Here is a 26,278-nt window from a genome sequence, read left to right on the forward strand (position 1 = left end):
CACTTCAAAAAGCACTAGAAAATGGTTTGAGAGAAAGCACTGGAGACTTCTAAGGTGGCCAGCAATGAGTCCAGACCTGAATCCCATAGAACACCTGTGGAGAGATCTAAAAATGGCAGTTTGGAGAAGGCACCCTTCAAATATCAGGGACCTGGAGCAGTTTGCCAAAGAAGAATGGTCTAAAATTCCAGCAGAGCATTGTAAGAAACTCATTGATGGTTACCGGAAGCGGTTGGTCGCAGTTATTTTGGCTAAAGGTTGTGCAACCAAGTATTAGGCTGAGGATGCCAATACTTTTGTCTGGCCCATTTTTGGAGTTTTGTGTGAAATGATAAATGTTTTGCTTTTTGCTTCATTCTCTTTTGTGTTTTTTTTCATTTAAGACAAATTAAATGAAGATAATAATACCAAAGAATTTGTGTTTGCAATCATTTTCAGGAAGAAACTGAGTAATATCTGACAGAATTGCAGGGGTGTCAATACTTTTGGCCACAACTGTATATGTGTGTATCAGCCATGCCCACTCTACAGAGCCCCACCCAATCACTAAGCTGTTTCATTTCATCAGAGCTGTTTAAAAGAAGCTGAGCTGTGATTGGTTGCTATGAGCAACAGTTTTCCCACCCCACAACACCTCAGCAGACACTGACCAGGTGGGAGAAATCTAGCATCCCCAGGAACATAAGCTCCCAGCCATTGTCTGCCCGCCAGAAAGGAGCAGAGAGCACCATGACAGAAATGAATCCCTCCCGTGTCCATATACCCATCACACATCCTCTATCCCATAGGCACATTTTCCCTATTAAAGGGATCCCCGGTATGGAAGTGAGGGTAAATCCATTCAGTGCTCTGGTTCTGACGCCAGGCCTCTCTTAAAGGGATCCCCGGCATGGAAGTGAGGGCAAATCCACTCTGCGCCCTGGTTCTGACCCCAGGCTCTCTTATCCCCTTTCTGACATCAGACTACTATCCCATCCACGGTACACAGGCCCGTATGACCGGGTACGGGATAGTACGTCTAAGCGATCAGCAGCGCTCCCGAGGGGGGGCGCCTCTGACTGTGGCCGGGTGTCAGCTGATTATCACAGCTGACACCTGGCATTATGTGTCAGGGGCGGTTACGGACCACCCCCGGCACGTTAACCCCTGGCACACTGCGATCAAACATGATCGCAGTGTAACGGGGGATTAGGGAAACATCGGCAGGGAGGGGGTTCCCTGCGTGCTTCCCTGAGACTCCCAAAGCAGTGCGATGTGCTGCACTGCTCTGAGGGTCTTCCTCCATCCAAGATGGCCACGGGGGTCTGCAGGGAGGCGGCTTCCTCTGTGCCTGCAGAGAGCAGGCACGGAGGAAGACTGTGCAACGCCTGTCAGATCGCTTATCTGACAGAGTGCTGTGCAAACTGTCAGATCAGCGATCTGACACATTACAGTAATGTACCCCCCTGGGACAATAAAATAAAGTGAAAAAAAATACGCGTAAGAATAATTTATAAAATATCACTAATTAAAAAAAAATATTCCCTAATAAATTCATTTTTTGGAAATAAAAACAAAACAATGAAAGTACACATACTTAGTATTGCCGCATCCATAATGACACGCCCTATAAAACTGTCCCACTATTTAACCCCTTTAGTGAACCCCTTTAAGAATAAAAATAAAAAACAAAGCAAAATACAATGCTTTATCATCATACCGCCGAAAAAAAAAGTGCAATAACACGCGATCAAAAAGACGGTTATAAATAACCATGGTACCACTGAAAACGTCATCTTGTCCCGCAAAAAATGAGCTGCCATACTGCATCAACAGCAAAAAAATAAAGTTATACCTCGCAGAATAAAGCGATGCAAAAACAATTATTTTTTATATAAAATTGTTTTCATTGCATAAAAGCGCCAAAATATAAAAAAGTCATAAGTGAGGTATCGCTGTAATTGTACTGAAGAATAAAACCGCATTATCAATTTTACCACAAGTGGAACAGTGTAAACGCACCCCCCAAAAGAAATTCATGAAATGCTGTTTTTTTTCATTCTGCGTCCCAAAAATCGGAATAAAAAGCGACCAAAAAATAGTCACGTGCCCGAAAATGGTACCAATAAAAACTTCAACTTGTCCTGCAAAAAATAAGACCATACATGACTCGGTGGGTCAAAATATGAAAAAATTATAGCTCTCAAAATGTGGTGATGCAAAAACTATTTTTACAATAAAAAGCGTCTTTTAGCGTATGACAGATGCCAAACATAAAAACCCGCTATAAATAGTAAATCAAACCCCCCTTTATGTATTTATTTCCATTTTCCCAATAGGGTTACAGTAAGCGCTAGGGTTAGGGTTAGGGCTAGAGTTAGGGCTAAGATTAGGGTTAGGGGTGGAGTTAGAATTAGGGGGTTTCCACTGTTTAGTCACATCAGGTGCTCTCCAAATGCAACATGGCGTCTGATCTCAATTCCAGCCAGTTCTGCATTGAAAAATTCAAACAGTGCTCCTTCCCTTCCAAGCTCTGCCATGCGCCCAAACAGTGGTTTACTCCCACATATGGTGTATCAGCCTACTCAGGACAAATTGCACAACAACTTTTGGGTCCAGTTTCTCCTGTTACCCTTGGGAAAATAAAAAATTGGGGGCAAAAATATCATTTTTGTGGAAAAAGTATGATTTTTTTATTTTTATGGCTCTACGTTATAAACTTCTGTGAAGCACTTGGGGGTTCAAAGTGCTCACCACACATCTAGATAAGTTCCTTGGGGGGGTCTAATTTCCAAAATGGGGTCGCTTGTGGGAAGTTTCCACAGTTTAGGCACATCAGGGGCTCTCGAAACGTGACATGATATCCGCAGACCATTCCATCAAAGTCTGCATTCCAAAACGTCACTACTTCCCTTTCTAGCCCCGACGTGTGGCCATACAGTAGTTTTCTCCCACATATGGGATATCAGTGTACTCAGGACAAATTGGACAACAACTTTTGGGGTCCAAATTCTCCTGTTACCCTTGGGAAAATAAAAAAAAATTGGGGCTAAAAGATCATGCTTGTGGAAAAAATATGTTATTTTTATTTTCACGCCCAGGCGTTATAAACTTCTGTGAAGCTCTTGGGGGGTCTAGTTTCCAAAATGGTGTAATTTGTGGGGGTTTTCCACTGTTTAGGTACATCAGGAGCTTTCCAAACGCAACATGGCGTCCGATCTCAATTCCAGCCAAAAAAGTCAAACTGCTTCCCTTCCGAGCGCTGCCATGCGCCCAAATAGTTGTTTACCCCCACATATGTGGTATCAGCGTACTCAGAACAAATTGCACAATAACTTTTGGGGTCCTGTTACCCTTGGGAAAATAACAATTGGGGGTGAAAAGATCATTTTTGTGGAAAAAATATGTTTTAATTGTACGGCTGTATGTTACAAACTTCTGTGAAGCCCTTGGGGGTTCAAAGTTCTCACCATATATCTAGATAAGTTCCTTGGGGGGTCTAGTTTCCAAAATGGGGTCACTTGTGGGGTATTTCCATTGTTTAGGCACATCAGGGGCTCTCCAAACATGACATGGTGTCTGATCTGAATTCCAGCCAAACGTCGCTTCTTCCCTTCTGAGCTCTGCCATGCACCAAAACAGTGGTTCCCCCCACATATCAGGTATCAGCATACTCAGGACAAATTGCACAATGACTTTTGCTGTCAAATTTCTCCTGTTACCCTTGGTAGAATAAAAAAAATTGAACCTGAAGTAATTTTTTTGTGAAAATTAGTTAAATGTTCCTTTTTTAAAACATTCAAAAAATTCCTGTGAAGCACCTGAATGGTTAATAAACTTCTTGAATGTGGTTTTGAGCACCTTGAGGGGTGCAATTTTTAGAATGGTGTCACGTTTGGGTATTTTCTATCATATAAACCCCTCAAAGTGACTTCAAATGTGATGTGGTCCCTAAAAATAAAATGGTGTTGTAAAAATGAGAAATCACTGGTCAACTTTTAACCCTTATAACTTCCTTACAAAAAAAAGTTTTGGTTCCCAAATTGTGCTGATGTTTAGTAAATATGTGGGAAATGTTATTTATTAAGTTTATGTGTGCCATATCTCTGTGATACTAGTCCGATGCCTCTGGCTGACGGGAAGATGAGGGATATTAGGGGTAGTAGTCCGGTAGCTCTGGCTGATGGGATGATGTGGGATATTAGGAGTAATAGTCCGGTGCCTCTGACAGAATGATGTGGGATATACAGAGACATATATTATTATATTTATTTTGACTTTTGTATTTGTGTCTTTCTTTGGTTGATCAAGAAAATCAGTCTATTGTTCATATGAACCTTTAATGTTGACTTATGAATTGATGTTTGTTGTAGCATATTGTGTTATCTTGGATGACAGGAAGGCAAGGTAATTGAACAATAGATGGTTTTTTAATATTTTCATGATTCCTCGTTCAGAGTGTCTGGGACTCTGTGATGGATGGCTCTGGCATCTTATCCTGTGCTGGGCCGTGCTGAGCTGTCGATGCTTTGATTGACAGCTTAGCTGACCTATCTGACTGGAAGGTGCAGAAACTTCCACAGGTGCTCCATATTCTTCGTAATTTAGCTGTTATTTAGGTGAGCTGTCTGGCCCAGATCATTGCCAGTCAAAAGCTTGTTCTAAGCTGGTGCTCTCTGGTGTATTCGCCTGTACCCTGTGCTTGTAAACTCTGATCTTCTTCTGCTGCTGACCCTTGGACCATGATCAGACTACCTGTTTGTCATTGCCCCTTTGCATCTGATATTCTGTTGCTGACCTTTGGACCGTGTTCAGACTACCCATTTGTCATTGCCCCTTTGAGTCTGATATTCCGTTGCTGACCTTTGGACCATGTTCAGACTACCCATTTGTTATTGCCCCTTTGATTATCCGCTGTTTCTCTGGCATTCTGACCCTGGCATGTGACCTGACTTGCGACTTTGTATTTTCCCTTGTTTTACTACTTGATCTTTTGGTATTCACCCCGGAATGTCTGACAGCACTTATTCACGACCTAGCTGTGGGTTGTGACTAGTGTCACAAGTACGTTGATTACACATTGTCCAGGGTAGCTAGTTTGTTGACCTACAAAGTAGAGAAGGATGAACTATGCAATATGATTAAATACTCAAACTATGAGATAAACTCATCCCACCTTCCCCCTGACCTGTGGATGATGACCTGAACCACAAAAGTGTGTTTTTTAAAAAGGATTTTCTATCCTTCTGAGTAAATGAGAAACTCTTTACAAAACCACAGCAAGGAATACTCTACGGAACAGCAGCCAGGACATCATGGTTCCATCACAAGAGACACAGATTTGACTTTCTACAGGATGCCTTCTTAGAAGACTACTTTTCCCAGCTAAAAGAATACAGATCTGCTCGATTGACCATCATTGACCTGATGGGTGTATTTGGGGAAGCCAGGATTGGGACCCACTGGTCACCTGGCTCCATGGAGACGTTAGGAGAAGCCAGGTTGTGACTAGACCTGAGCAAACTTGTTTGTAAAATGTTCGCCAATCTAAAATTAGGCAATAATTTTGCACTTTTCAGATAAGTATTCGGATTCCTAAGCTTTTTTCCTACAAATTGCCAAAAGTCAGCCAAAGTTTGGTAAATGACAGAGCTCTTTCAAAACGTCCCACACATGTGGGACATCCGCTCATGGATGTCATCAGTGTGACACGTATCCGCGCCTGGGTATGAGTGCTGTTCCCTGGCGCTGGGTGCTAAAGTGAAGACAGCTCACATCACTGTCTCCTGCTCCCCTGTGCAACACCAGTGACTAGCAGTGGCATCATTGAGGTTTTTGCCGGTCATTGAGGTTGCGTTCCCAGCAGGGCACCTGAACTGCTGTGACCTCTAACATCAGTGAGGCACCATGAGACTTTTTCTAACTGTGATAGCGTTGATCTCACCGAGGCCATTGCTTGACCATCTTTGAAAACTTTTCCCTCCTTTTCAAAAATACCCAGTCATCAGGCCCTGGACTGGTTTCATGAAATTGGCCCACACCTTTGACAGTGTATCCCTGCCTCTGCTGTGTGTCTCCCTGACCTCTCTTCCTTTTTTGAACAAGGAAATTTGCCCCCTGCCATTAGAATTGTCTGATGGGAATTTTTTTCAACATATTTTCCACAATGGCTTTCTGGTATAGCATCATTTTAGAAGACCTCTACACCTTAGGAATAAGAGATGCAAAGTTCTCCTTTATAGCGTGGCTCTAGCACGGCGAACAACCAGTACTTTTTTTTGCCAAGATGAATGTAATGCAAGGTTCATGGGAAAGGCAGCAGTAACTAAAGTGGGCCATATGTGCAAAGCTCCATACAGCCAACACTTCCCTGTCTCCACCATGATGACGACTATCCATCTCCTCCTCCCTCTCGTCCTCCTCATTCCCATCCTCAGCCCATCCAAGTAGGAGAGACGGGACTAAGGTTGTGTGGCTACTAGCCTCTGTTGCGCTAGCCACCAGCTCCTGTTCCTCTTCTTTATTCTCCGCAACATTATTATTATTATTATTTATTAATATAGCTCCATTTATTCCATGGCGCTTTACATGTGAGAAGGGGTATACATAATACATACAAGTTCAGTAATCTTAAACAATATAAGTCACAACTGCTACAGGTTGAGAGAGGACCCTGCCCGTGAGGGCTCACAATCTACAAGGGGACATCATCCACCTTCTCATTGTAACCCAATCCATGCTGAGCAGATGAAATGAGACTAGGCTGACTACAATGTCTCTGTGTTATGTCTTTCCTTATCCCCACCTGGTCCACATGCAAGCTTCATGTTTAATTGTGAGCAATGAATGTTTAAGTAGGCACAGAAGCAGGAGCGTTATGATGACTATGGTTTCATCGCTGCTCACCATCTTTGTGGAATTCTCAAAGTCTTGGAGAACCAAATAAATTTCAGACATCCATACTCATTCTTCAGTTGCTATATGCAGAGGCTGACCAGAACACCGACGGGTATGTTGGGGCTGGTACTCAACCACTGGCCCCTTCTACTCACAAAGCCTTGACAGCATGTGCATTGTGAAGATCAAGCATGTGATGACATCGCACACCAGTCGATAAGCAGGAATTTGCATGCGCTGTCATATCACTGCCAGAGCGGCGGCAGCAGTAGTCGACTTGCGGAAATGGACGCTGATGCGGCATACCTTGATCGGACACGCTGGCAAATCTGGGTAAGTTTTCAGAAACCACTGAACTACCAGGTTGAGCACGTGCCAAACCTGGTACATGTGTGAGCTTGCCAAGTTTCACAGCTGCCACTAAGTTACGCCCTTTATCACACATGACCATGCCTGGTTGAAGCTTCAGCGGCAAAACCACAGATCTGTCTGGTCTGTTATTTCATTAAGTAACTCTTTCACAGTGTGCAGTTTTGTCTCCCAGACAAATTAGTTTCAGCAGAGCCTGTTGCCGCTTCCCTGAGGCAGAGCTGGAGAGCTTCCAGATCCTAGCTGATGTGGATGACGTGCTCTGGGATAGCACATCGGAAATGGAGGATGAGAAGGAGCAGGAGGGGGTGCAGGAACTGCTGTAGGAGGTGGTTGAAGCCCTGATAGAAATAGGGCCAGCAATCCTCTGTGTTGCGCCATGCCTCGCATGCGCCATGCCAGGGTGTGACTCGACCACAACCTCCACAATGTTTACTCAGTGTGCCATCAGGGAATTGTAGCATCCCTGGCCACAAGAATTGTCCACATGTCAGTCATTAAGTGGACAATGGCAGCAAATGCGCTGGTAAGGGCCCATGCTGGTTCAAGGCGGGGATGAGACACTGAGAAAAAGTAGCGGTTGGGAACCAAGTATCGAGCGACGACTGCCGCTATGAGTCAGCGAAAACCCTACAAGTCTACCAGCCTAAATGGCAACATTTATACTGCAGCCTGCAAAAGAGCCCGTTTAGCATTTGGGCTTGTAGGTAGGTGACTGGGAACTTTTTTTTGTTGTTGCAAGGCTTGGGGTAGGGACAGCTGAAAGCTGAGCTGGGACAAGGATTTGGAAGTGACTGATGCATATTTATGCAGTGTCAAACCTGTAGCGGCCAGCTGTGACAGCATAGTGGATGGGATTTCAAGAAATCTCATGTCGTCTATGCATCCACAGATGCCTGCGGTTCACTCGTCAAGAGTGACATGCGACACATCTTTTCAGACCGCAGCATGTCAGTTTCTCTTGCAGAGACACTAGTCTCCACAAGAGACATTACATCAATAGAAATGGAATGAATGAGGTAAATCCGCATTTGTTCAGTGAACACATGTTTACCTACGTTCAATAGATGGCAGTGGTTTGGACACAGGGAACGCTGCTAGGTCCGGATTGTGAGAATCTGGCTTTATAGATCACAGAAATGTTCACAGTCCACGTAACACCGCACGTCTGAGAAATGGAAGTCGACAAAATTTTTAAAAACTTTTTCTCAGTTTTAGATATCACAAAAATTTACACCACACTACAGAATAGTGTGCTGAGAAATGTAGCCCAGGAAAATGTTTCAATGATTTTTGGGTGTGTTATATAACACAAAAAATATATTACATTTTGCAGCCCCCACAAAAAAAACTGCAGCTATATATTTGCAAACGGACTTCACAAGCCTAATCCCTGTCTACAGATTGGATTCTGTCACTCTTCCTGCTCCTACAACTCTCTCTCCTTCCCTAGACTAAATGCAGATTGTATGTGATACAAACGTTAGTATGATGACTCAGCTTCAGCATCAGTAACAACACTACAGGCCTCTGATTCGTTATACTGTGCAAACAGAGGCCTAGACAATCAGTCTCTCCCTCCAATAGGAAGTGTCACAGAGCTGTGCAATCGCGTCAGTGTGCCGAGTCGGGCGGCGCCTGTCCTTTTTGACACCTAATGAAGTCAGACGGCAAGCAAATCACAGTAATGCCACAACCAAGATGGCTAAGTCATTACAGTGACTCACAGACAATCTGAGCATGCCTACTGGCACAGGCACCAAAAATGTATGGTTGTCCTGAAGATGGAGTCAGTTGACTCTGAAATGCATTGACATTAAACCTACAGTTCATTTATCTATATGTGTGACTTAATCCGGAGAGCTATATATAAATGCAAGAAATATATTACCATGTACCCTTGTGAATGGCGACTTGCCAAATTATACAAAACAAGGAGAAAGACAAGTCAGAAAAATGCCAATAACAATATAAAAATTTATTATTTCAAACAAATATACAGCAATTCAAATCAATACAAAAATAATAATGATAATAAATGCCAAAAAATGTCATTCATGGGTTTTAATTAGAAGAAGATTATTAAATCCATAGGTGTAAAAAAAGGGCCGAAGAAAAAGTCAGGATTTATAATGAAGTGCAAACAGGAGGAAGAGAGGATATATAATCGATTTACAAGGGCTTAGTAAAAAATAGTGTCAAATGCTTATATATATCAGTATTCCACATTAACATTGGAAATATGATAGCCAAGACAACATACACTCAAAACAATATAGTCTCCAAACTCATCCGTCGCACCTTATATTTAGCAAGGATAATATTAATAACATCGGCAATAGTTACCCATTTTAATAGTCCGTCCTGCCTTGACCTTGGCCACATACCCCAAAATGCATTTCGCGTTTAAATGTCGCTTCCGCAGGTATTTTTCTGACTCTGAAATCTCTTTATTTTGTTTAATTCAGAGAGTGCAGATATACTTCCTATCCTGCTATTGAAATCTGCGGGGTGGGGATTCGAGTTTTACATCGAGCACCACCCATTACTCGCCGAGTAACGAGCATATCCTAGCATCGTGATACTCCAGTGATAACTGAGTATCATCGATCACATTCGCTATAAATTACATGTGCTCCCTATGGAAACAAATTACTCGCCAAAGCAGAGAAATATAAAAAGACTGAAAGCTTTATGATTTGTGAAGTGAAAAACGAATGGAGTATCATACTCTTGATACACTGAATTAGATATTATTTAGAGTAAATTTTGATGGTACAATATTATTTAAAGTGGATGGAATCAGCTCAGTGATCTAAAAGCATTGAAAGCAGAAGTAGCAATAAACTTAAAGTGAATCTATCAGCAAAAGTCAACTCTTCTAAGCCATCTATAAGGCATGCAAGTCATAGAAAGTTGAATACAATGATACCTTTATATCTGCTTTTAGAGCTTTTTTAATGAAAGGGGATTAGGAGAGCAGACTGTCAGTCATTACATGTCTCACACAGGTAGCACTCTGTTTAATTTAAAATAAGTTAGGGAAGTAGGTTCCCAGGAACATCTGTGTCTGATCCATAGATCTTAGCAGTTAATTTACATAGTAAAAAACATGGATTTCTTTGGAATAAGACACCAGATTGCACACATCAATGTATCATTTTATTCAGCTTTCTATGTCCTACATAACAATATACACAGCTTAGAAGGGTTGTTTTCCTACTGATAGATTTATTTTAATTGTATATCATAGAAGCTTGGAGCTGTACCAAAATAGCAAATGAAGTGATACTTACCTACCAACACCCACATGGATACAACACAGGTAGCTCAGATGTCTGTGTTGACAAAAGAAAAGGAGACATCACCTCTCCACCATAATTAGGACTTCTGTAGACAGTATCATTATCAGATGTTTTTCTGGTTATGTATTGCACCACAGTCATTTACAGACCTGAGCATTTCTGGTTGTGGAGTAGTAACATCTCCTCTCCTTGTGTCAGCACAGACCATGTAGCAGCCTATGCTGAATCATGGGGCACGCCAGTAGGCATTACTTAATTCATTTTCTACTTTTCCAAACCCTATGTGGAATTTTTCTCTTTTTGTTCAGACAACCCTAGAAATATAACACTCTTGTTTAGAAATGTTTCCTAAATTTTTAACATACCTCCTTAATAGTGATGAGCGAGCATACTCGGTAATGCTCGTTACTCGCCCGAGCATCACTGTACTCGCGGTGCTCGGCGAGCGCCGAGCATTTCCGGGATTATTAGGCAGGAGCTTGGGTGTATGCCCTGCATGTTTTGCGCACTTTAACGCGCCAATCAACATGCAGGGATTGTCTGCCATGCACTGTAATGCCGCAGCCATGTTGGTTGTGGCATTACAGTGATTGGCTGGCCGCACAGCATCATCAGATCTATATCAGACCTGGTGCCGCCCTGCTTGGCGCAGTCCGTTCCAGACTCAGAACTCAGACTATGGAGAGTTTCTGCTGAGATAGGGAGAGATTTGTGATTTTATTAGTTAGTGTGGGTGTGCCATTGTTGAATTCACATATTCACCTAAACCAACAGTCCTAAGGACTAATTATGGGGTATATAGATTGCAGTGCTAGGTAGGCAGGGAGTGTATGTGGGTATATCGATATCAGTAGCAGGCAGGCATTGTATGTGGCATACTTCATTGCATACACCAAGAGGGTCCATTCCATTACTGTCTGCTGTCTATTACATATATTGACCGTATATACATAGCCCCATGTATCATTGGCCAGGAATAATTTTTTTGCAACTTAATCCTGTTTATTTAAGTCCAAGGCAATCCAGAGCCCACATTTTTTTTCCTACATTTGCTTGTTGGGACTGCAGAATACAGCCAGATCCCTTTCATAGTACAACGTGAAAATCCAGCTATTTTAAACAGGTTTGGCCGTCCCAGTGGTGACATAAAATTCTGCTAATTTTGTGGTACTGTAAAATTTGTTGGGAGTGTCTTATACAATTTCTTGACACCGTTTTGCTGCCAAAAAAATATTTAGCTACCGGGCAAAAAAATATTTAGCTACAGCACAGATATTTTACACTGGGTTTTGTCCGCCACACGGACCGCATATCATTGTGCCATTTCAGGCCTCCATAGAATGGTTTTTGTTGTGTCTTAACCTACTTATTGACACAATTTTGCTTTCCAAAAAAATACAGGCCAGATATTTGAAAGTGGGCCATCTCCGTCAGACGCCTCATCTGTTTGTGGGCTACAAATTGTGGCATTTGAGACCTCCATTCAACTGTTTTTGCTGTGTGTTACTTCAATTATTAACACTGTTTTGCTGTAACAAAATAAAAATGCAGGCCACATATTTTACAGTGTAGTATCTCCGTCACACGCCTCATCTCTCTGTGGGCTACAAATTGTGTCATTTCAGGCCTCCATTCAACTGTTTTTGCTGTGTGTATTACTCCAATTATTAACACTATTTTGCTATAAAAAAAAAAAAAAAATTACAGGCCACATACTTTACAGTGTGGTATCTCCGTCACACGCCTCATCTATCTGTGGGCTAAAAAATTGTGGCATTTCAGGCCTCCGTTCAACTGTTTTTGCTGTGTGTTACTTCAATTAACACTATTTTGCTGTAAAATACACGCCACACATTTTGCAGTGTGGTAACTCCATCACACGCCTCATCTGTCTGTGGGCTACAAATTGTGGCATTTGAGGTCTCGATTTAACTGTTTTTCTGGTGTCTTAGCCTAGTTATTGACATCAGTTTGCTGAAAAAAATTGTTAGCTACAGGCCAGAAATTTTAAACTGTGGTTTTCCCGCACACGGATCACATATAAATTCACTCCAAATTCAGCCATTTGTAGTGAACATGGAAAATATTGTAGTCCATTGAAAATAGGCAAGGCATGTGGCAAGGGACAGGGAAGTGGACGTGATGGTGATGGTGCATGCAGAGGCTGAGGCCATGGGCCACCACCACCCTGTCTTTCTCATGGTCAAGTCTGAGTAGTCGTGAATCTAGACAGCATATTCCTCACCCTGATCATCCTTCCTCACACCATGCCGAGTGCCCGGAGACAACTGATCCTACACTTGGACATTCTGAAGTGCTGTTCACTTCTCCATTTATAGATTCAGGCCTCTCACCTGGTCCACTTGCAGCAGGGCAAGATGAGATCGCATGTAGCGATGCCCAAATATTTGAGAAGCCACGGTCACATGAAGGAGACGGTGGGAATGTGTCACAAGAGGTGGACGATGATGAGACACAATTGCCAGAAAGTCAGGAGGAGGACCAGGGTGTGGAAGTGAAAGACGAGGTGGTGGATCCTATAATAACTGACCCAACCTGACAGGAGGACATGCAGAGCGAGCACAGCAGCACACAGGGAGAGGGAGGTGTAGCACCCCAACAGGCAGGAAGAAGCAGTATGGTGGCCCCAGACAGAAGGGGGCAACCATTCCTCGTAACACCAACACGACGGAAGTTGTCAGTACAACTGTTGGTCTTCCCGAGACAGGTTGTTTTTTTAAAGACTCTGCCGATAACCCCAAACAAGCCATTTCCACCAATTGCCATTCTCGCATTAGAAGGGGTACCAAAACTACCAGCATGATCAGGCTCATGGCAGCAAAGCACCCGACTTTGTGGGCTGAACCCCAGGGTCCAGGAATACTGTCTGCAGATGATACCACTGCCTCTTCCGCTGTCGTGCGTGGAAGTCAATCCCCTGTCTATGGTACCTGCAAAGATGCCTCCTGCCCTGCACCTGTCGTTGCACACTCAATTAGCACCATCATCAAGCACGTCCATGTCCTTGTCCCAATGCAGCGTTCAGTTGAACATATCCCAGTCCTTGGAATGCAAGGGTAAATAAGCAGCCAACGCCCCACAGGCCACAGTACTAAACTCACATTTCTCGTCTGCTTGTGCTCGAAATGTTACCTTTTAGGCTCGTGGAGACGGAAGCTTTCCACAACCTGAAGGCAGATACCATCCCAAAGTACTTGGTCCCAAGCCAGCATTATTTCTCCCGGTGTGTCGTCCCACAAGCACGTGTCCCATTAGCCGTGCTATCAACAATGCTGTTACTGGAAAAGTCCACCTAACCACGGACACGTGGACAAGTGCTTGTGTGCAGGGATGCTATATCTCGCTGACGGCACATTGGGTTAACATAGTGGAAGCTGCTACATAGTCGGACCTTGCAATGGAAAATGTCCTCCTGAAGTCGAGGATTGCGAGCCCTAGATCAATCCGGGTTGCCCCCACAGTCTACAGCTCCTGAATATCCTCATCCTCCTCCTCTTCTGCCTCCATCTACGAAATGACCACATCAGTCACAAGCTGGACGCACTGCAGCACTGCCTCAGCCAAGCGGTAACAGACTGTGCTGAAGCTTATATGCTTAGATGACAAACCGCACAATGCTTAAGAGTTATGGACAGCTCTGAAAGAGCAAGCAGATCTGTGGCTGACACCGCTGAACCTACAGCCAGGCATGGTCATGTGTGACAATGGCCGGAACCTGGTGGCTGCTCTGAGGCGAGGCGAGCTCACACACGTACCATGCCTGGCCCATGTGCTTAACCTCATTGTTCAACGGTTTCTCAAAAGCTACCCGGAGCTGCCGGATCTGCTTGTGAAAGTACACTGCCTGTATGCCCATTTTAGAAAGTCAGCTACAGCGTCCACCGCCCTTGACGTGCTTCAGCAGTGTTTGCAGCTTCCGGCTCACTGACGGGTGTGTGATGTTCCCAAGCGTTGGAACTCTACACTGCATGTGTTGGGAAGGATTTAGGAGCAGATGAGGGCAGTTGTTGACTATCAGCATCAACAAGGCCATCGGTATTCAGTTCAGACTCCACACATAAGACCTCAGGAGTGGACATGGATGTCAGACATATGTACCATCCTACAAAACTTTGAGGAGTCCACCAAGATGTTGAGTGGTGATGACACCATAATTAGCTTCACCATCCTGCTTCTCTGTATTCTGAAAAGCTCTCTACTCACAATGAAAGAGGATGCATTGCAGGCAGAGCACGATGAGATGGAGCAAGGAACCATACAGGGTGATTACACAGCCCAGCCTCATGTCATCCCAACATGGATTGGTTGACAATGAGGAAGAGGGGGAGGAGAAAGAAAAGGAGATGGTTTCATGTGCTATAGACTGTACTACCTGCACAACTATCATACCGTCTGTTCAGCGTGGATGGCCTGAGGACAAGGAGGATAGCATGATCAAATCGTCCTCTTGGTGATGACACGGAAGTCTTGCCTGTTATCAGTATGGCACGCATGGCTGACTTTATGTTGCGCTGCCTTTCCCGTGACCTTCATATTCTCCAAATTTTGGGTGACAGTCATTACTGGTTGATGACACTTCTAGACCCACGCTACAAGGAGAACTTTCAGTCTCTTCCTCAGAGGCAAAAAGGTATACTAAAATGGTGCAGTACCAGAAGGCCATTGTTGCAGAATTATTACAAAAAAATTCCATCTGAAAACTCTGGCGACAGAGGTCACAGTTCGTTGGAGAACCAAGGAGCATAGGCGAGAGAGACACAACTCCAAACCAGCAGTGGAAGGGAACACTGGCAAAGTTCTGGGAGAGTTTTCTCAGACCCTCCCATCGCACTGGCCCTGAGGCGCCAGGTACTCACATGGAGTGCAAAGTTTTGGAAGATGCTGAGGGAGTACCTTGCTAACCATACCTACGTATGTCGTGATTCCTCTGTGCCTTTTAATTATGGGGTATCTAAGCTGGACATGTGGCATGAACTGGCTCTCTACGCCTTGGAGGTCCTGGCCTGCCCTGCCGTTTTGTCAGAGCTGGTTTTTAGTGCCGCTGGTGGAATTATAACGGGTAAGTGAATCCGACTGTCAACTGAAAATGCTGACAGGCTGATTCTTATAAAAATGAACAAGGGCTGGATTGGGCCAGACTTCTCTACACCACCGAATGATAACAGCGAAATATAACCTCAAATCCATTGTCATTTTTTGGAAGGCCTATTCCCATGCACCTCTTCACACCCACACATGGGTATACGCTTCCTGATTTTGCCCATTTGCTGTTATCCTTCTCTTTCTTCTCATCCTCATCAGCCACCACCACTAGATCACTATGGTGATCGTGGTCTGTGATGCAACAGCCAAGTTATTGTGTAAAAGGTTTTTTTTTATGCCAGTAAAAAAATGTTTGCACAATATGTTGAGGTGTACCCCCCACGGGGAAATATTTGGCAGCCCATACACTTAGTGTATGAGCATTACAAATATAGAAGGTCTGCTCCTTTAAACTGGGAAAACATTTTTAGGAGGTCATCATCCACGTCTCTTCAGACACAACCACTAGATCACCAGGGTGAACGTGTTCCGTGATACAACAGCCAAGTTATTTTTTTCAAGGGTGTTTATGATGCCCACACAAAAAATGTTTACACAGTATGTTGAAGTGTACCCCCAAGGGGGAAATGTTTGTCAGCCCAAACACTTACTGCATGGGCATTACAAGTATAGGAGACCCGCTCTTTTAAACTGGGAAAACATTTTTGGGAGGTCATCGTCCACATTTATTCCAAGGGGGATTGGGGTGCATGCAAATTTGGGGCAGGCCTTGCATTCACTTCATGGGCAAACTTTATGGGAATACCAAATGACTAGTAATGGGAACATTGTTTTCATGTGGCCATTCAAGACGTCGGTTCAAAGTGTTATTGGGGTGAGTGTAACTTTGGGTAGGGCAGGCTTTGCATTCAATGCATAGGCAAACAGTATGGGAGGACCAAATGAATAATGGCAACTTTGGTTTCATGTGGACATCCAGTACCTCGGTTCAAAGGATTATTGGGGTGCATGTAACTTTGGTGCAGGGCAGGCCTTGCATTCAATGCATAGGCAAAGAGTATGGGAGGACCAAATGAATAATGGGATATTTGGTTTCATGTGGACATCCAGTACCTCGGTTCAAAGGATTTTTTGGTGTGCATGTAACTTTGGTGCAGGGCAGGCCTTACATTCAAAGGATAAGAAAACAGTATAGGAGTACCAAATGAATAATGGGAACTTTGGTTTCATGTGGACATCCAGTACCTTGGTTCAAAGGATTATTGGGGTGCATGTAACTTTGGTGCAGGACAGGCCTTGGATTCAATGCATTGGCAAACAGTATGGGAAGACCAAAGGAATAATGGGAACTTTGATTTCATGTGGACATCCAGGATGTCAGTTCAAAGGTTTATTGGGGTGTGTGTAACTTTGGTGCAGGGCAGGCTGTGCATTCAATGGAAAAGAAAACCCACAGGAGTACCAAATGAATAATGGGAACTTTGGTTTCATGTAGCCATCCAGGACATCTGTTAAATGGGTAATTGGAGTGCGTCTAAATTTGGAGCAGGCCTTGCATTCACTTTATGAGCAAATATTAATGGGAGTACCAAATGACTAATAATAGGAACTTTGGTTTCATGTGGCCATCCAGGACATCTGTTCAATGGGTTTTTTGGGGTGTGTCCAAATTTTGGGCAGCCCTGCCACTCACTGCATACGCAATAACAGTATAAGAGACCCACTGTTTAACCCCTTAACGACCGCTGATACGCCTTTTAACGGCGGCAATTGCGTGTACTAAAACCACAGCGCCGTTAATTCACGGCACTGTGGAGAAAGTAGATAGCGCCCCCCAGTATCGGATTTTCTCTGGGGTCTCGATCGCCGTTATTAACCCTATAACGGCGACTGCAAAAAAAAAAAGCCACGATTATGCATTAAATTTCTCTTTCCTCTGATGTGATCGCACATCAGAGGAGAGAGAAATAGGGTCCCCAATCCCCCAGATCCCTCCCGGTACCTCTCCGTGGTCCCGCGTCCTGCCGGCGTCCTCCGATGGGCGCCGCCATCTTGAAAATGGCGGGCACATGCGCAGTGCGCCCGCCGGGAATCTGCTGGCTCCGGCTGGCAGATTCCATTCATTATTTTGATCACTATGATAAACGATGCTAGGGTTAGGGTTGGGTTAGGGTTAGGGCTCGGGTTAGGACTAGGGTTAGAATTAGGGTTAGGGCAAACTAGGATTAGGGTTAGAATTAGGATTAGGGATTAGGTTTGGGATTAGGGTTAGGGTTGGGATTAGGGTTGGGATTAGGGTTAGGGGTGTGTTGGGGTTAGGGTTGGAGCAAGAATTGAGGGGTTTCCACTATTTACCAACGTTGGGGGTTTAAAAATTGGGGTCTAAGAAATCACTTTTGTGGAAATAAAAAAGACTTTTATTTTCACGGCTCTGCGTTTATAAACTTCTGTGAAGCGCTTGGGGGTTCAAAGTGCTCACCACACATCTAGATAAATTCCTTAGGGGTCTAATTTCCAAAATAGGGTCACTTGTGGGGGGTTTCCACTGTTTAGGCCCATCAGGGGCTCTGCAAACACAACATGATGCCCGCAGACCATTCCATCAACGTCTGCACTCCAAAATGGCACTCCTTCCCTTCCGAGCTCTCTCATGCGCCCAAACAGTGGTTCCCCCCACATTTGTGGTATCGGCGTACTCAGGACAAATCGCACAACAACTGTGGGGGTATGATTTCTCCTGTTACCCTTGTAAAAATAAAAATTTGAGGGCGAAAAGATCATTTTTGTGGAAAAAAAATGGATTTTTTATTTTCACGGCTCTACGTTATAAACTTCTGTGAAGCACTTGAAGGTTCAAAGTGCTCACCACACATCTAGATAAGTTCCTTAATGGGTCTAGTTTCCAAAATGGGGTCACTTGTTGGAGTCTTCCACTGTTTAGGCACATTAAGGGCTCTCCGAACGCAACATGGCATCCGATCTCAATTCCAGCCAATTCTGCGTTGAAAAAGTCAAACGGCGCTCCATCCCTTACGAGCTCTGCCGTGTGCTGAAAAAGTGGTTTACCCCCACATATGGGGTATCGGCGTATTCAGGAGAAATTGTACAACAAATTTTGTGGTTGATTTTCTCTTTTAACACTTGTGAAAATAAAAAAAATTGGTTCTGAAGTAAATTTTTTGCAAAAAAAAAGTTGAATGTTAATTTTTTCCTTCCACATTGCTATAGTTCCTGTGAAGCACTTAAAGGGTTAATAAACTTCTTGAATGTGGTTTTGAGCACATTGAGGGGTCTAGTTTTTAGAATGGTGCCACTTTTGGGTATTTTCTGTCATGTATACCCCTCAAAATGACTTTAAATATGATGTGGTCCCTAAAAAAAAAATGGTTTTATAAATTTTGTTGTAAAAATGAGAAATCGCTGGTCAACTTTTAACCCTTATAACTTCCTAACAAAAAAAAATGTTGCTTCCAAAATTGTGCTGATGTAAAGTAGACATGAGAGAAATGTTATTTATTAAGAAATTTGTGTGACACATCTCTCTGATTTAAGGGCATAAAAATTTAAAGTTTTAAAATTGCAAAATTTTCAAAATTTTCGCCATATTTCCATTTTTTTCATAAATAAACACAAAACTTATCAAAGAAATTTTATCACTAACATGAAGTACAATATGTCACGAAAAAACATTCTCAGAATCAGTGGGATCCATTAAAGCGTTCCTGAGTTATAACCTCATAAAGGGACAGTGGTCAGGATTGTAAAAATTGGCCTGGTCATAAAGCTGCAAACTTGCTCTGTCGCTAAGGGGTTAATAATGGGAACAACAAAGCATAGCCAGCTGATGGCTCTCAAAGAATACTGAGGGACAATTGCTGGCACTATAAAAATAGGCTTTGCGACTTTCAGAGTCCCTCTTTCATAAATGAAACAGGATGTGTCTGATAATGTGTCACACACCACATGGCCAGATAATGTTGTAAAATGTTTAAAAGACATTTCCCAGTAAATTCATTTCTCTTGGTTGAAAGCAATGCTAAAGTTGAAAAATGCATCAAAAATGCTATGTGTGAACATAGCCCAAGTGGTGGAGGAACATTTTTGCTTTGGGTTATTTATTTTGCCTTACATATAAATCATTAGCCTGGAATGGATGTTCCTTAACATATTTCCCAGGAAAATCCATTTTTGATTCGTTTTTATATGTTTTATTGTGTGCCTGTAAAAGTGACGTATAACTCTGACAACACTGTTCTCAGCTGTGAACTGGGAGGCCCAAATCCTTCCAGGGGTATTCCCCATGATGTTCCCTTGTCATGTGAGCACTGTTCTCATCGATTTCAGACGTTTTTAGACCCTAAAAGGACCCCCAGGGGATAGCGGCAAAAATGCTTGGTTTTCCCATAGACTTACATTGGGCTCGTTGCTTGGGTCGAGCACCCGAGCATTCCAATTTCCTCGACTCAAGCAACGAGCACCCAAGCATTTTAATGCTCGCCATCACTACTCCTTACTGATGCAAGAATTACACCATTTTTGTGTGACTTTTAAAAAAAAAAAAACCCAGAGCAATTCATGAACCTGGCTTACATTAATTCACCAGTCTCATTCATTCCACTTTCCCACACATTTTTGAAGAATGGTGCAAAATCTAAAAATAAAATGGTGCAAAAAAAGTGCCAAAATATTTTTTATGACATAAAACTAGTGCATAGTACTTGGTAAATTCCTCCCATTGTATACTTCCAGTGGCCCAGCTCATTTGTAAAAAATTTTTTCCCATTTATTGATGACCAAGTTCAGAAATGAATACATTTACACTTCAACCCATCACATGGGATGACTGCTCCAGCCGTAAACATTCTACAATCAAATTTATAAGCAAGATTTATTCTAATAAATATTAATTTCTACCCACTTTACCTATTCAGGATCTTCAGGATTGTTTGACCCTTTGTCCCTTGGGTTTGGCAGAAAAAAAAACTTTTTGGGGGTTCAAGCTCTGAATTGACTAAGTCCAGGAAGAGGTTTAAATTCTTTAGTAGCAAGATACCCAGAAAGGTGGATTTAAACTGTGGTGCTGAAATATCAGTCAAGGATTTTTATAAATGGTTTATTGTCACTATTATATTTACAATAAACCACTTTTAATAATCCTTGGTTGTTGGATCCTTGTCTGATAATTGAGTACCACAGATCAAATCCTGATTTTTGAGTATCTTGGCACGTTAAATCCTTGTCAATGCTGCAGCAGCTAATAATACACCATATAGTGGTTGTGTTACACACAACTCCATCAGGTGAGCATAAGTCCATGTTTACTTATATTGTCGGCCTTGCCTAATTTTGATAATACCCTATTTGCACTTTTCTTTTACAGTTCTTTTAGTATCACTGAATTCTTTATTAAACTTACCTGTCTACTCCATATATGTAAACTACCGAAAACATCTCACAAAAAGCTATAATCAACAATGGTATGGATCCAGCAAAACCATCAAATAAAGCCAGCCAGTAGTTCCCAGACTGCAGTACAAATATAAGTGCAATCAAAAAAGAAACCGCACAAATTGTTCCTAAAAGAAAAAAAATATATATATATATATATAAATATGGGAAAATTATACAATCAATATTTCCTATTTATAGTAATTCAACTTAAATTAAACTTTATTTTTATCTAAAACTAGCTGAAGAGCCTGGCGTTGCCCGGGCATAGACCCCCTGTGCAATGTGAGACCCCGTGTATTGTGAGCACCCCTTTCCTTGCAGCGTGAGGACCCCCTGTGTATTCTGAGCACCGCTTCTGTATTGTGAAACGCCCTTGTGTATTGTGAGCCCCCTTGTGCAGTGTGCGCCCAGCTTGCGCACTGGACATGACAGGGCTGTGACAGGCTGAGGGCAGCAAAGTCATGTGGGGACACGGGGGAGTGCGCTCGGTGAGAGGGGGAGGACACGGATAAGTGGTCTGTGCTCCCCTCCCCTCCTGTCCGCGGCTGCTGCTTCCACCCTCATAGCTCCTTCTGCCCCCTCCACAGCCCCCCATGCGGTGATTACCTGCACCTGGCTTCTGCACTGTCCTCCTCCGCCACCATCCATGACAGGACTGTGACAGGCTGAGGACAGCGTAGTCATGTGGGGACATGGGGGAGTGCACTCGGTGAGAGGGGGAGGACACGGATAAGTGGTCTGTGCTCCCCTCCCCTCCTGACCGCGGCTGCTGCTTCCACCCTCATAGCTCCTTCTGCCCCCTCCACAGCCCCCCATGCGGTGATTACCTGCACCTGGCTTCTGCACTGTCCTCCTCCGCCACCATCCATGACAGGACTGTGACAGGCTGAGGACAGCGTAGTCATGTGGGGACATGGGGGAGTGCACTCGGTGAAAGGGGGATGACGTGGAGAAGTCATCTGCACTCCCCTCCTGTCCGCAGCTGCTGCCACCTCCCTCGTAGCTCCCGCCATCTTTTCCATGGCCCGCCGTGTGGCGATTATGCCCGGCTCCTGCAATGTCCTCCTCCACCACCCGAGCATCAAATCCTCCATTCCTCTGTCAATTGTCACCCGAAATCCCCTCGGTCAGTCCCAGCCCCTTCCAACCCACCGCCGCTTTCCATTGGCTATGGAGTAGGCGGTGCTATGTGTAGTGGGCGTGGCTTGATACACACACATACAGACACTCAGCTTTTTATACATAGATTTTTGTGCTTGTGGCATCATTGTACAGTAATAGTTTTGGAAGAATAACCTGCATAATATGTGTATTTGTTTCCACCAGGCGAGAATTGATTAAAACTTTTTAATTGCATGTAGCTAGGATAGATAAGGAATTTTTAATCAGCTGGGGTATGATTTTGGGAACTGCCAGAAAAATTAGAATTGGCAATGGCTATTTTTTTACCAGAACAAAATCACTTTGTACCCAATGCTGTACAAATAATGGATGGGAAACCAGTGGAGGTCCAGTGGTTGAATCTCCACAAATCATGCGGCTTGAACATAACCAATATGATAAATTATTCCACGCAAACAGTTATGAATTTGATGTCTTTTTTATTTTTGTGTCATTTTAAAGTTGTTTTGTTGGGCTATCATTGTGTGTCTAAGAATGGAATAGACACATGCAATGAAAAATTGCAGCTAAGCGATGGAGACCGAGGCAGCCTGTAGTTCAGGAAGACAAGTAAAGCAAAGTTTATCAGGGTGGGTTTGTATGGCTGGAATCACAGTAGCGTTTGACACCCGATGTGAGAGATAATTGGATGCGATATGGTAATGACACTCGGCTTCTGCTCTGCTGTGAGTGTGAGCTGAGTGTCAGAGCACTGTGCTTCGATCTTCTCACATCAGAGAATCACAGCAGAGCTGCGAAGGAGGTGGAGCAAGTAATCTCTCCATCTCTTCCTTTGTCTGTCTCGGTGTATATCAGGCTGAACTGGGATGACATTCGAGTGCAGTCTGATGTTTCACACGAACCCATAGACTTATATGGGTGAGAGTGAGCCAAGTGTTGTTGCCAATTGCAGCATGCTGTGATTGTTCTTTCATACCAAATTGGCATGAGAAAATAATCGCTGATCTGCGAAAATCCCTCAAACAAGAATTGAAATACTCCTTGGTTGGCTACAAAAAGCAATTACAAGCTATGATACTTTCAAAAGAGGTTGTTACTAGGTTACTAGGTACTAAATATGCAGTGTGTGAAAACTTTTCCATCAGCCCATTTTCCTATTTTGTAATTTTTAAAACATAAAAAATTAACATATTTGCTTACATTAAAAAAGAAATGTGTCATCTTTAACTTTAGGCCTTAAGGTACTGTCCTAAGCAATATCGCTAGCAATATCGCTATAACTTGACGTTATAGCGATATTGCTAGCGACATCGCTGTGTCTGATACTTACATACGACCCGCTCCCCCGCTGGTTATCGCTGATCGCGCGAGAACGTCCAGGACTGTTTCTCGTCGTCAGCTTCCTGCGGCGCTTCCTGTGGAGAGACGAGCGACGAGCGTGGAGCCGGGCGGGAGGACGTCAGGATCGCCTAGTGTGACAGGTAAGTAGCGACCCCCGTCCCCAGCGAAGTCGCTGGTGAGATCTGCCTGTGTGGCAGCTCACTAGCGACCACTTAGCGATGTACCAGCGATCATGACCGCGTCATATCGCTGGTCGGGATCACTGGTACATCGCTAAGTGTGACAGTACCTTTAGGCTGTGGTTAGACTTGCAAGAAACTTGGACGAGTCTTGCACGTCAATACCCAGCACAGCCATCGGCACTTGGATTGGAGTGTTCAGCTGCATAGAAATACATGCAGCTGAATACTCCGATCAGAGTGTCGGCGGCAGTGCCGGGTATTGATGTGCGAGACTCGTCCGAGTTTCTCACAATTCTGACCCCGGCCTTATAGAGATCATTTCAACTTTCTAAACTGCTCACACTAACAGTAACTTTGACCAGGGGTGGCCAAACTTTTACATATCACTGTATAGTGAAAGTTATTGAGCATTTTCCTAGCAGAAAATGTCAGAAAAATGTACATGTTAATTATTTTAAAAGCCTGAACATATGAACAGAAGTCATTTATACATAGAAATTCATTTGAGCAGTTTTGAGAAATAACATGCATATCCTTCATGGGTTTTCCACCAGGTAGACACCTAATACTTTACAATACAAGTTATTGGGAAAACTGAAAAGGACACTTGGAAGATGCCCAGGTATTTTTTGTGTATTTTTTCAGCATTTCCACCTCAAAAAACATTGTGGAATCTTCACACTAGACCTCAAGCAGCTTGGATTGTCTGTCTCTCCATTCTTCCTCCAGACTCTGACACCTTGATTTCCAAGGTCTAGTGTGAAGTATCCACAATCAGTGATGGTTTGGGGAGCCATGTCATCTGCTGTGTAGGTCCACTGTGTTTTATCAAGACCAAAGTCAGTGCAGCCATCTACCAGGAAATTTTAGAGCACTTCATGCTTCCCTCTGCCGACAAGCTTTTTGGAGATGGAAATTTAATTCTCCAGCAGGACTTGGCACCTGTTCACACTGCCAAAAGTACCAATACCTGGTTTAAAAACAACAGTATCGCTGTGCTTGATTGGCCAGCAAACTCGCCTGACCTTAACCCCATAGAGAATCTATAGAGTATTGCCAAGAGGAAGATGAGAGACACCAGACCCCACAATGCAGGTGAGCTGAAGGCTGCTATCAAAGCAACCTGGGCTTCCGTAGAACCTCAGCAGTGCCACTGGCTGATCACCTCCATGCTACGTTACATTGATGCAGTAATTGATACAAAAGGAGCCCCAACCAAATATTGAGTACATTGAGTGCATTTTCTGAACATTCATTTCAGTAGACCAAAAATTTGGATTTTAAAATCATTTTTTCAAGCTGGTGTTATAAAGTATTCTAATTTATTGAGATAATGACTTTGGGTTTTCATTGGCTGTAAGCCATACTCATTAACAGAAATAAACACTTGAAATAGATCAGTCTGTTTGTAATGACTCTATATAGTATATGAGTTTCACTTTTTGTATTGAAGAACTGAAATAAATTAACTTTTTGATGATATTCTAATTTTGTGAGATGCACCTGTATATGTGAAAACAACCTTGAGGTATATATTATACAATGACACTAATAATTGAAAACAACAACATACCTGTAACTGCTTCTTTTGGCCATGATTTGGGTATTATTTTCAAATCCATCAGTGGCACTAAGACCCCTTCCATATTACCAAACATGGAAGAGAGCCCCAAGCAGAAGAGCATTATGAAGAACAAAACAGACCAGAGAGGGGACACGGGCATTTTTGTAATGGCTTCAGTGAATACAATAAAAGCCAATCCTGTTCCTTCAACACCCTACAAAGTGAAATACTTGACAATTAGTGAAAGTACTTTTAAACATACAGTAGACATCATTCCTTGTTATGCTTTAAAAAAAACTGACAATGCTTTGTCCTCAATAAAAGCTCATGATATGAGATGTTGGCTAGGCTTTAGAAAACAAGCTTATAAGCTCTTAGTATATTGTGTGTTCCCTTGACTATAATGGATATATGTTCTACATGTTCTACAGAAGAAGAAAATATCCAATTCACATGCATGTAATTTTCTAGCAGTGTGAAGCAAGGACTTCCTTAACGAAACTGCAGGCGACTGTGAAACGTGCGTCGAGGTGGGATTTAGCAGTTCATACATCCCTTTTATGATGGCCACAGGTAATGGATTATGTCTTTAATTCCTGTATTATTATATATAGTCTATTTGTATTATTATATACAATCTTACCATCTATAAGTGTTATCTATATGGGAGTGAATTTACCCTCTTCTATAGGCTATATGGTCATCTAATACAAGTGTGGATCTAGTAATGTATAACAAATTGATCCCTATATACACTGGGCTTTATCTCTACTTATACATTTTATTTATATGTCTGTTGGGATGTGTGAACATATTATAATGTTTCTGTATTCATGCTTCACAATACAGTAATAATGTTTTTTTTGTTTTTTTTCCAATCTACTATATTGCGTATAAATAATTCTTAATAGATTTACAATAAAATTATTATTTTTAACACATCTTAATATTGTTTTGTTCACTGTAGGTTTATAAGGGCTTTGTCTCTGCCTGGACATAGTTAA

General features: G+C 42.9%; 1 protein-coding gene across 1 annotated transcript in view; it reads right to left on the reverse strand.

The window, feature by feature from the left end:
- SLC6A19 (solute carrier family 6 member 19) overlaps positions 1–26,278 on the reverse strand; it is a 338,662-nt gene that overhangs the window by 56,523 nt on the left and 255,861 nt on the right. The window contains exons 9-10 of the mRNA XM_073587681.1: positions 25,284–25,488; positions 21,031–21,190 (exon numbers count right to left, since the gene is read on the reverse strand). Of these exons, the coding sequence (XP_073443782.1) occupies positions 21,031–21,190; positions 25,284–25,488 (365 nt within the window). The remainder of the gene's footprint in view (positions 1–21,030; positions 21,191–25,283; positions 25,489–26,278) is intronic.

Source organism: Dendrobates tinctorius, unplaced genomic scaffold, assembly GCF_039654945.1.
Source record: "Dendrobates tinctorius isolate UK_male_01 unplaced genomic scaffold, ASM3965494v1 ptg000102l, whole genome shotgun sequence".
Classification (NCBI taxonomy): Eukaryota; Metazoa; Chordata; class Amphibia; order Anura; family Dendrobatidae; genus Dendrobates; species Dendrobates tinctorius.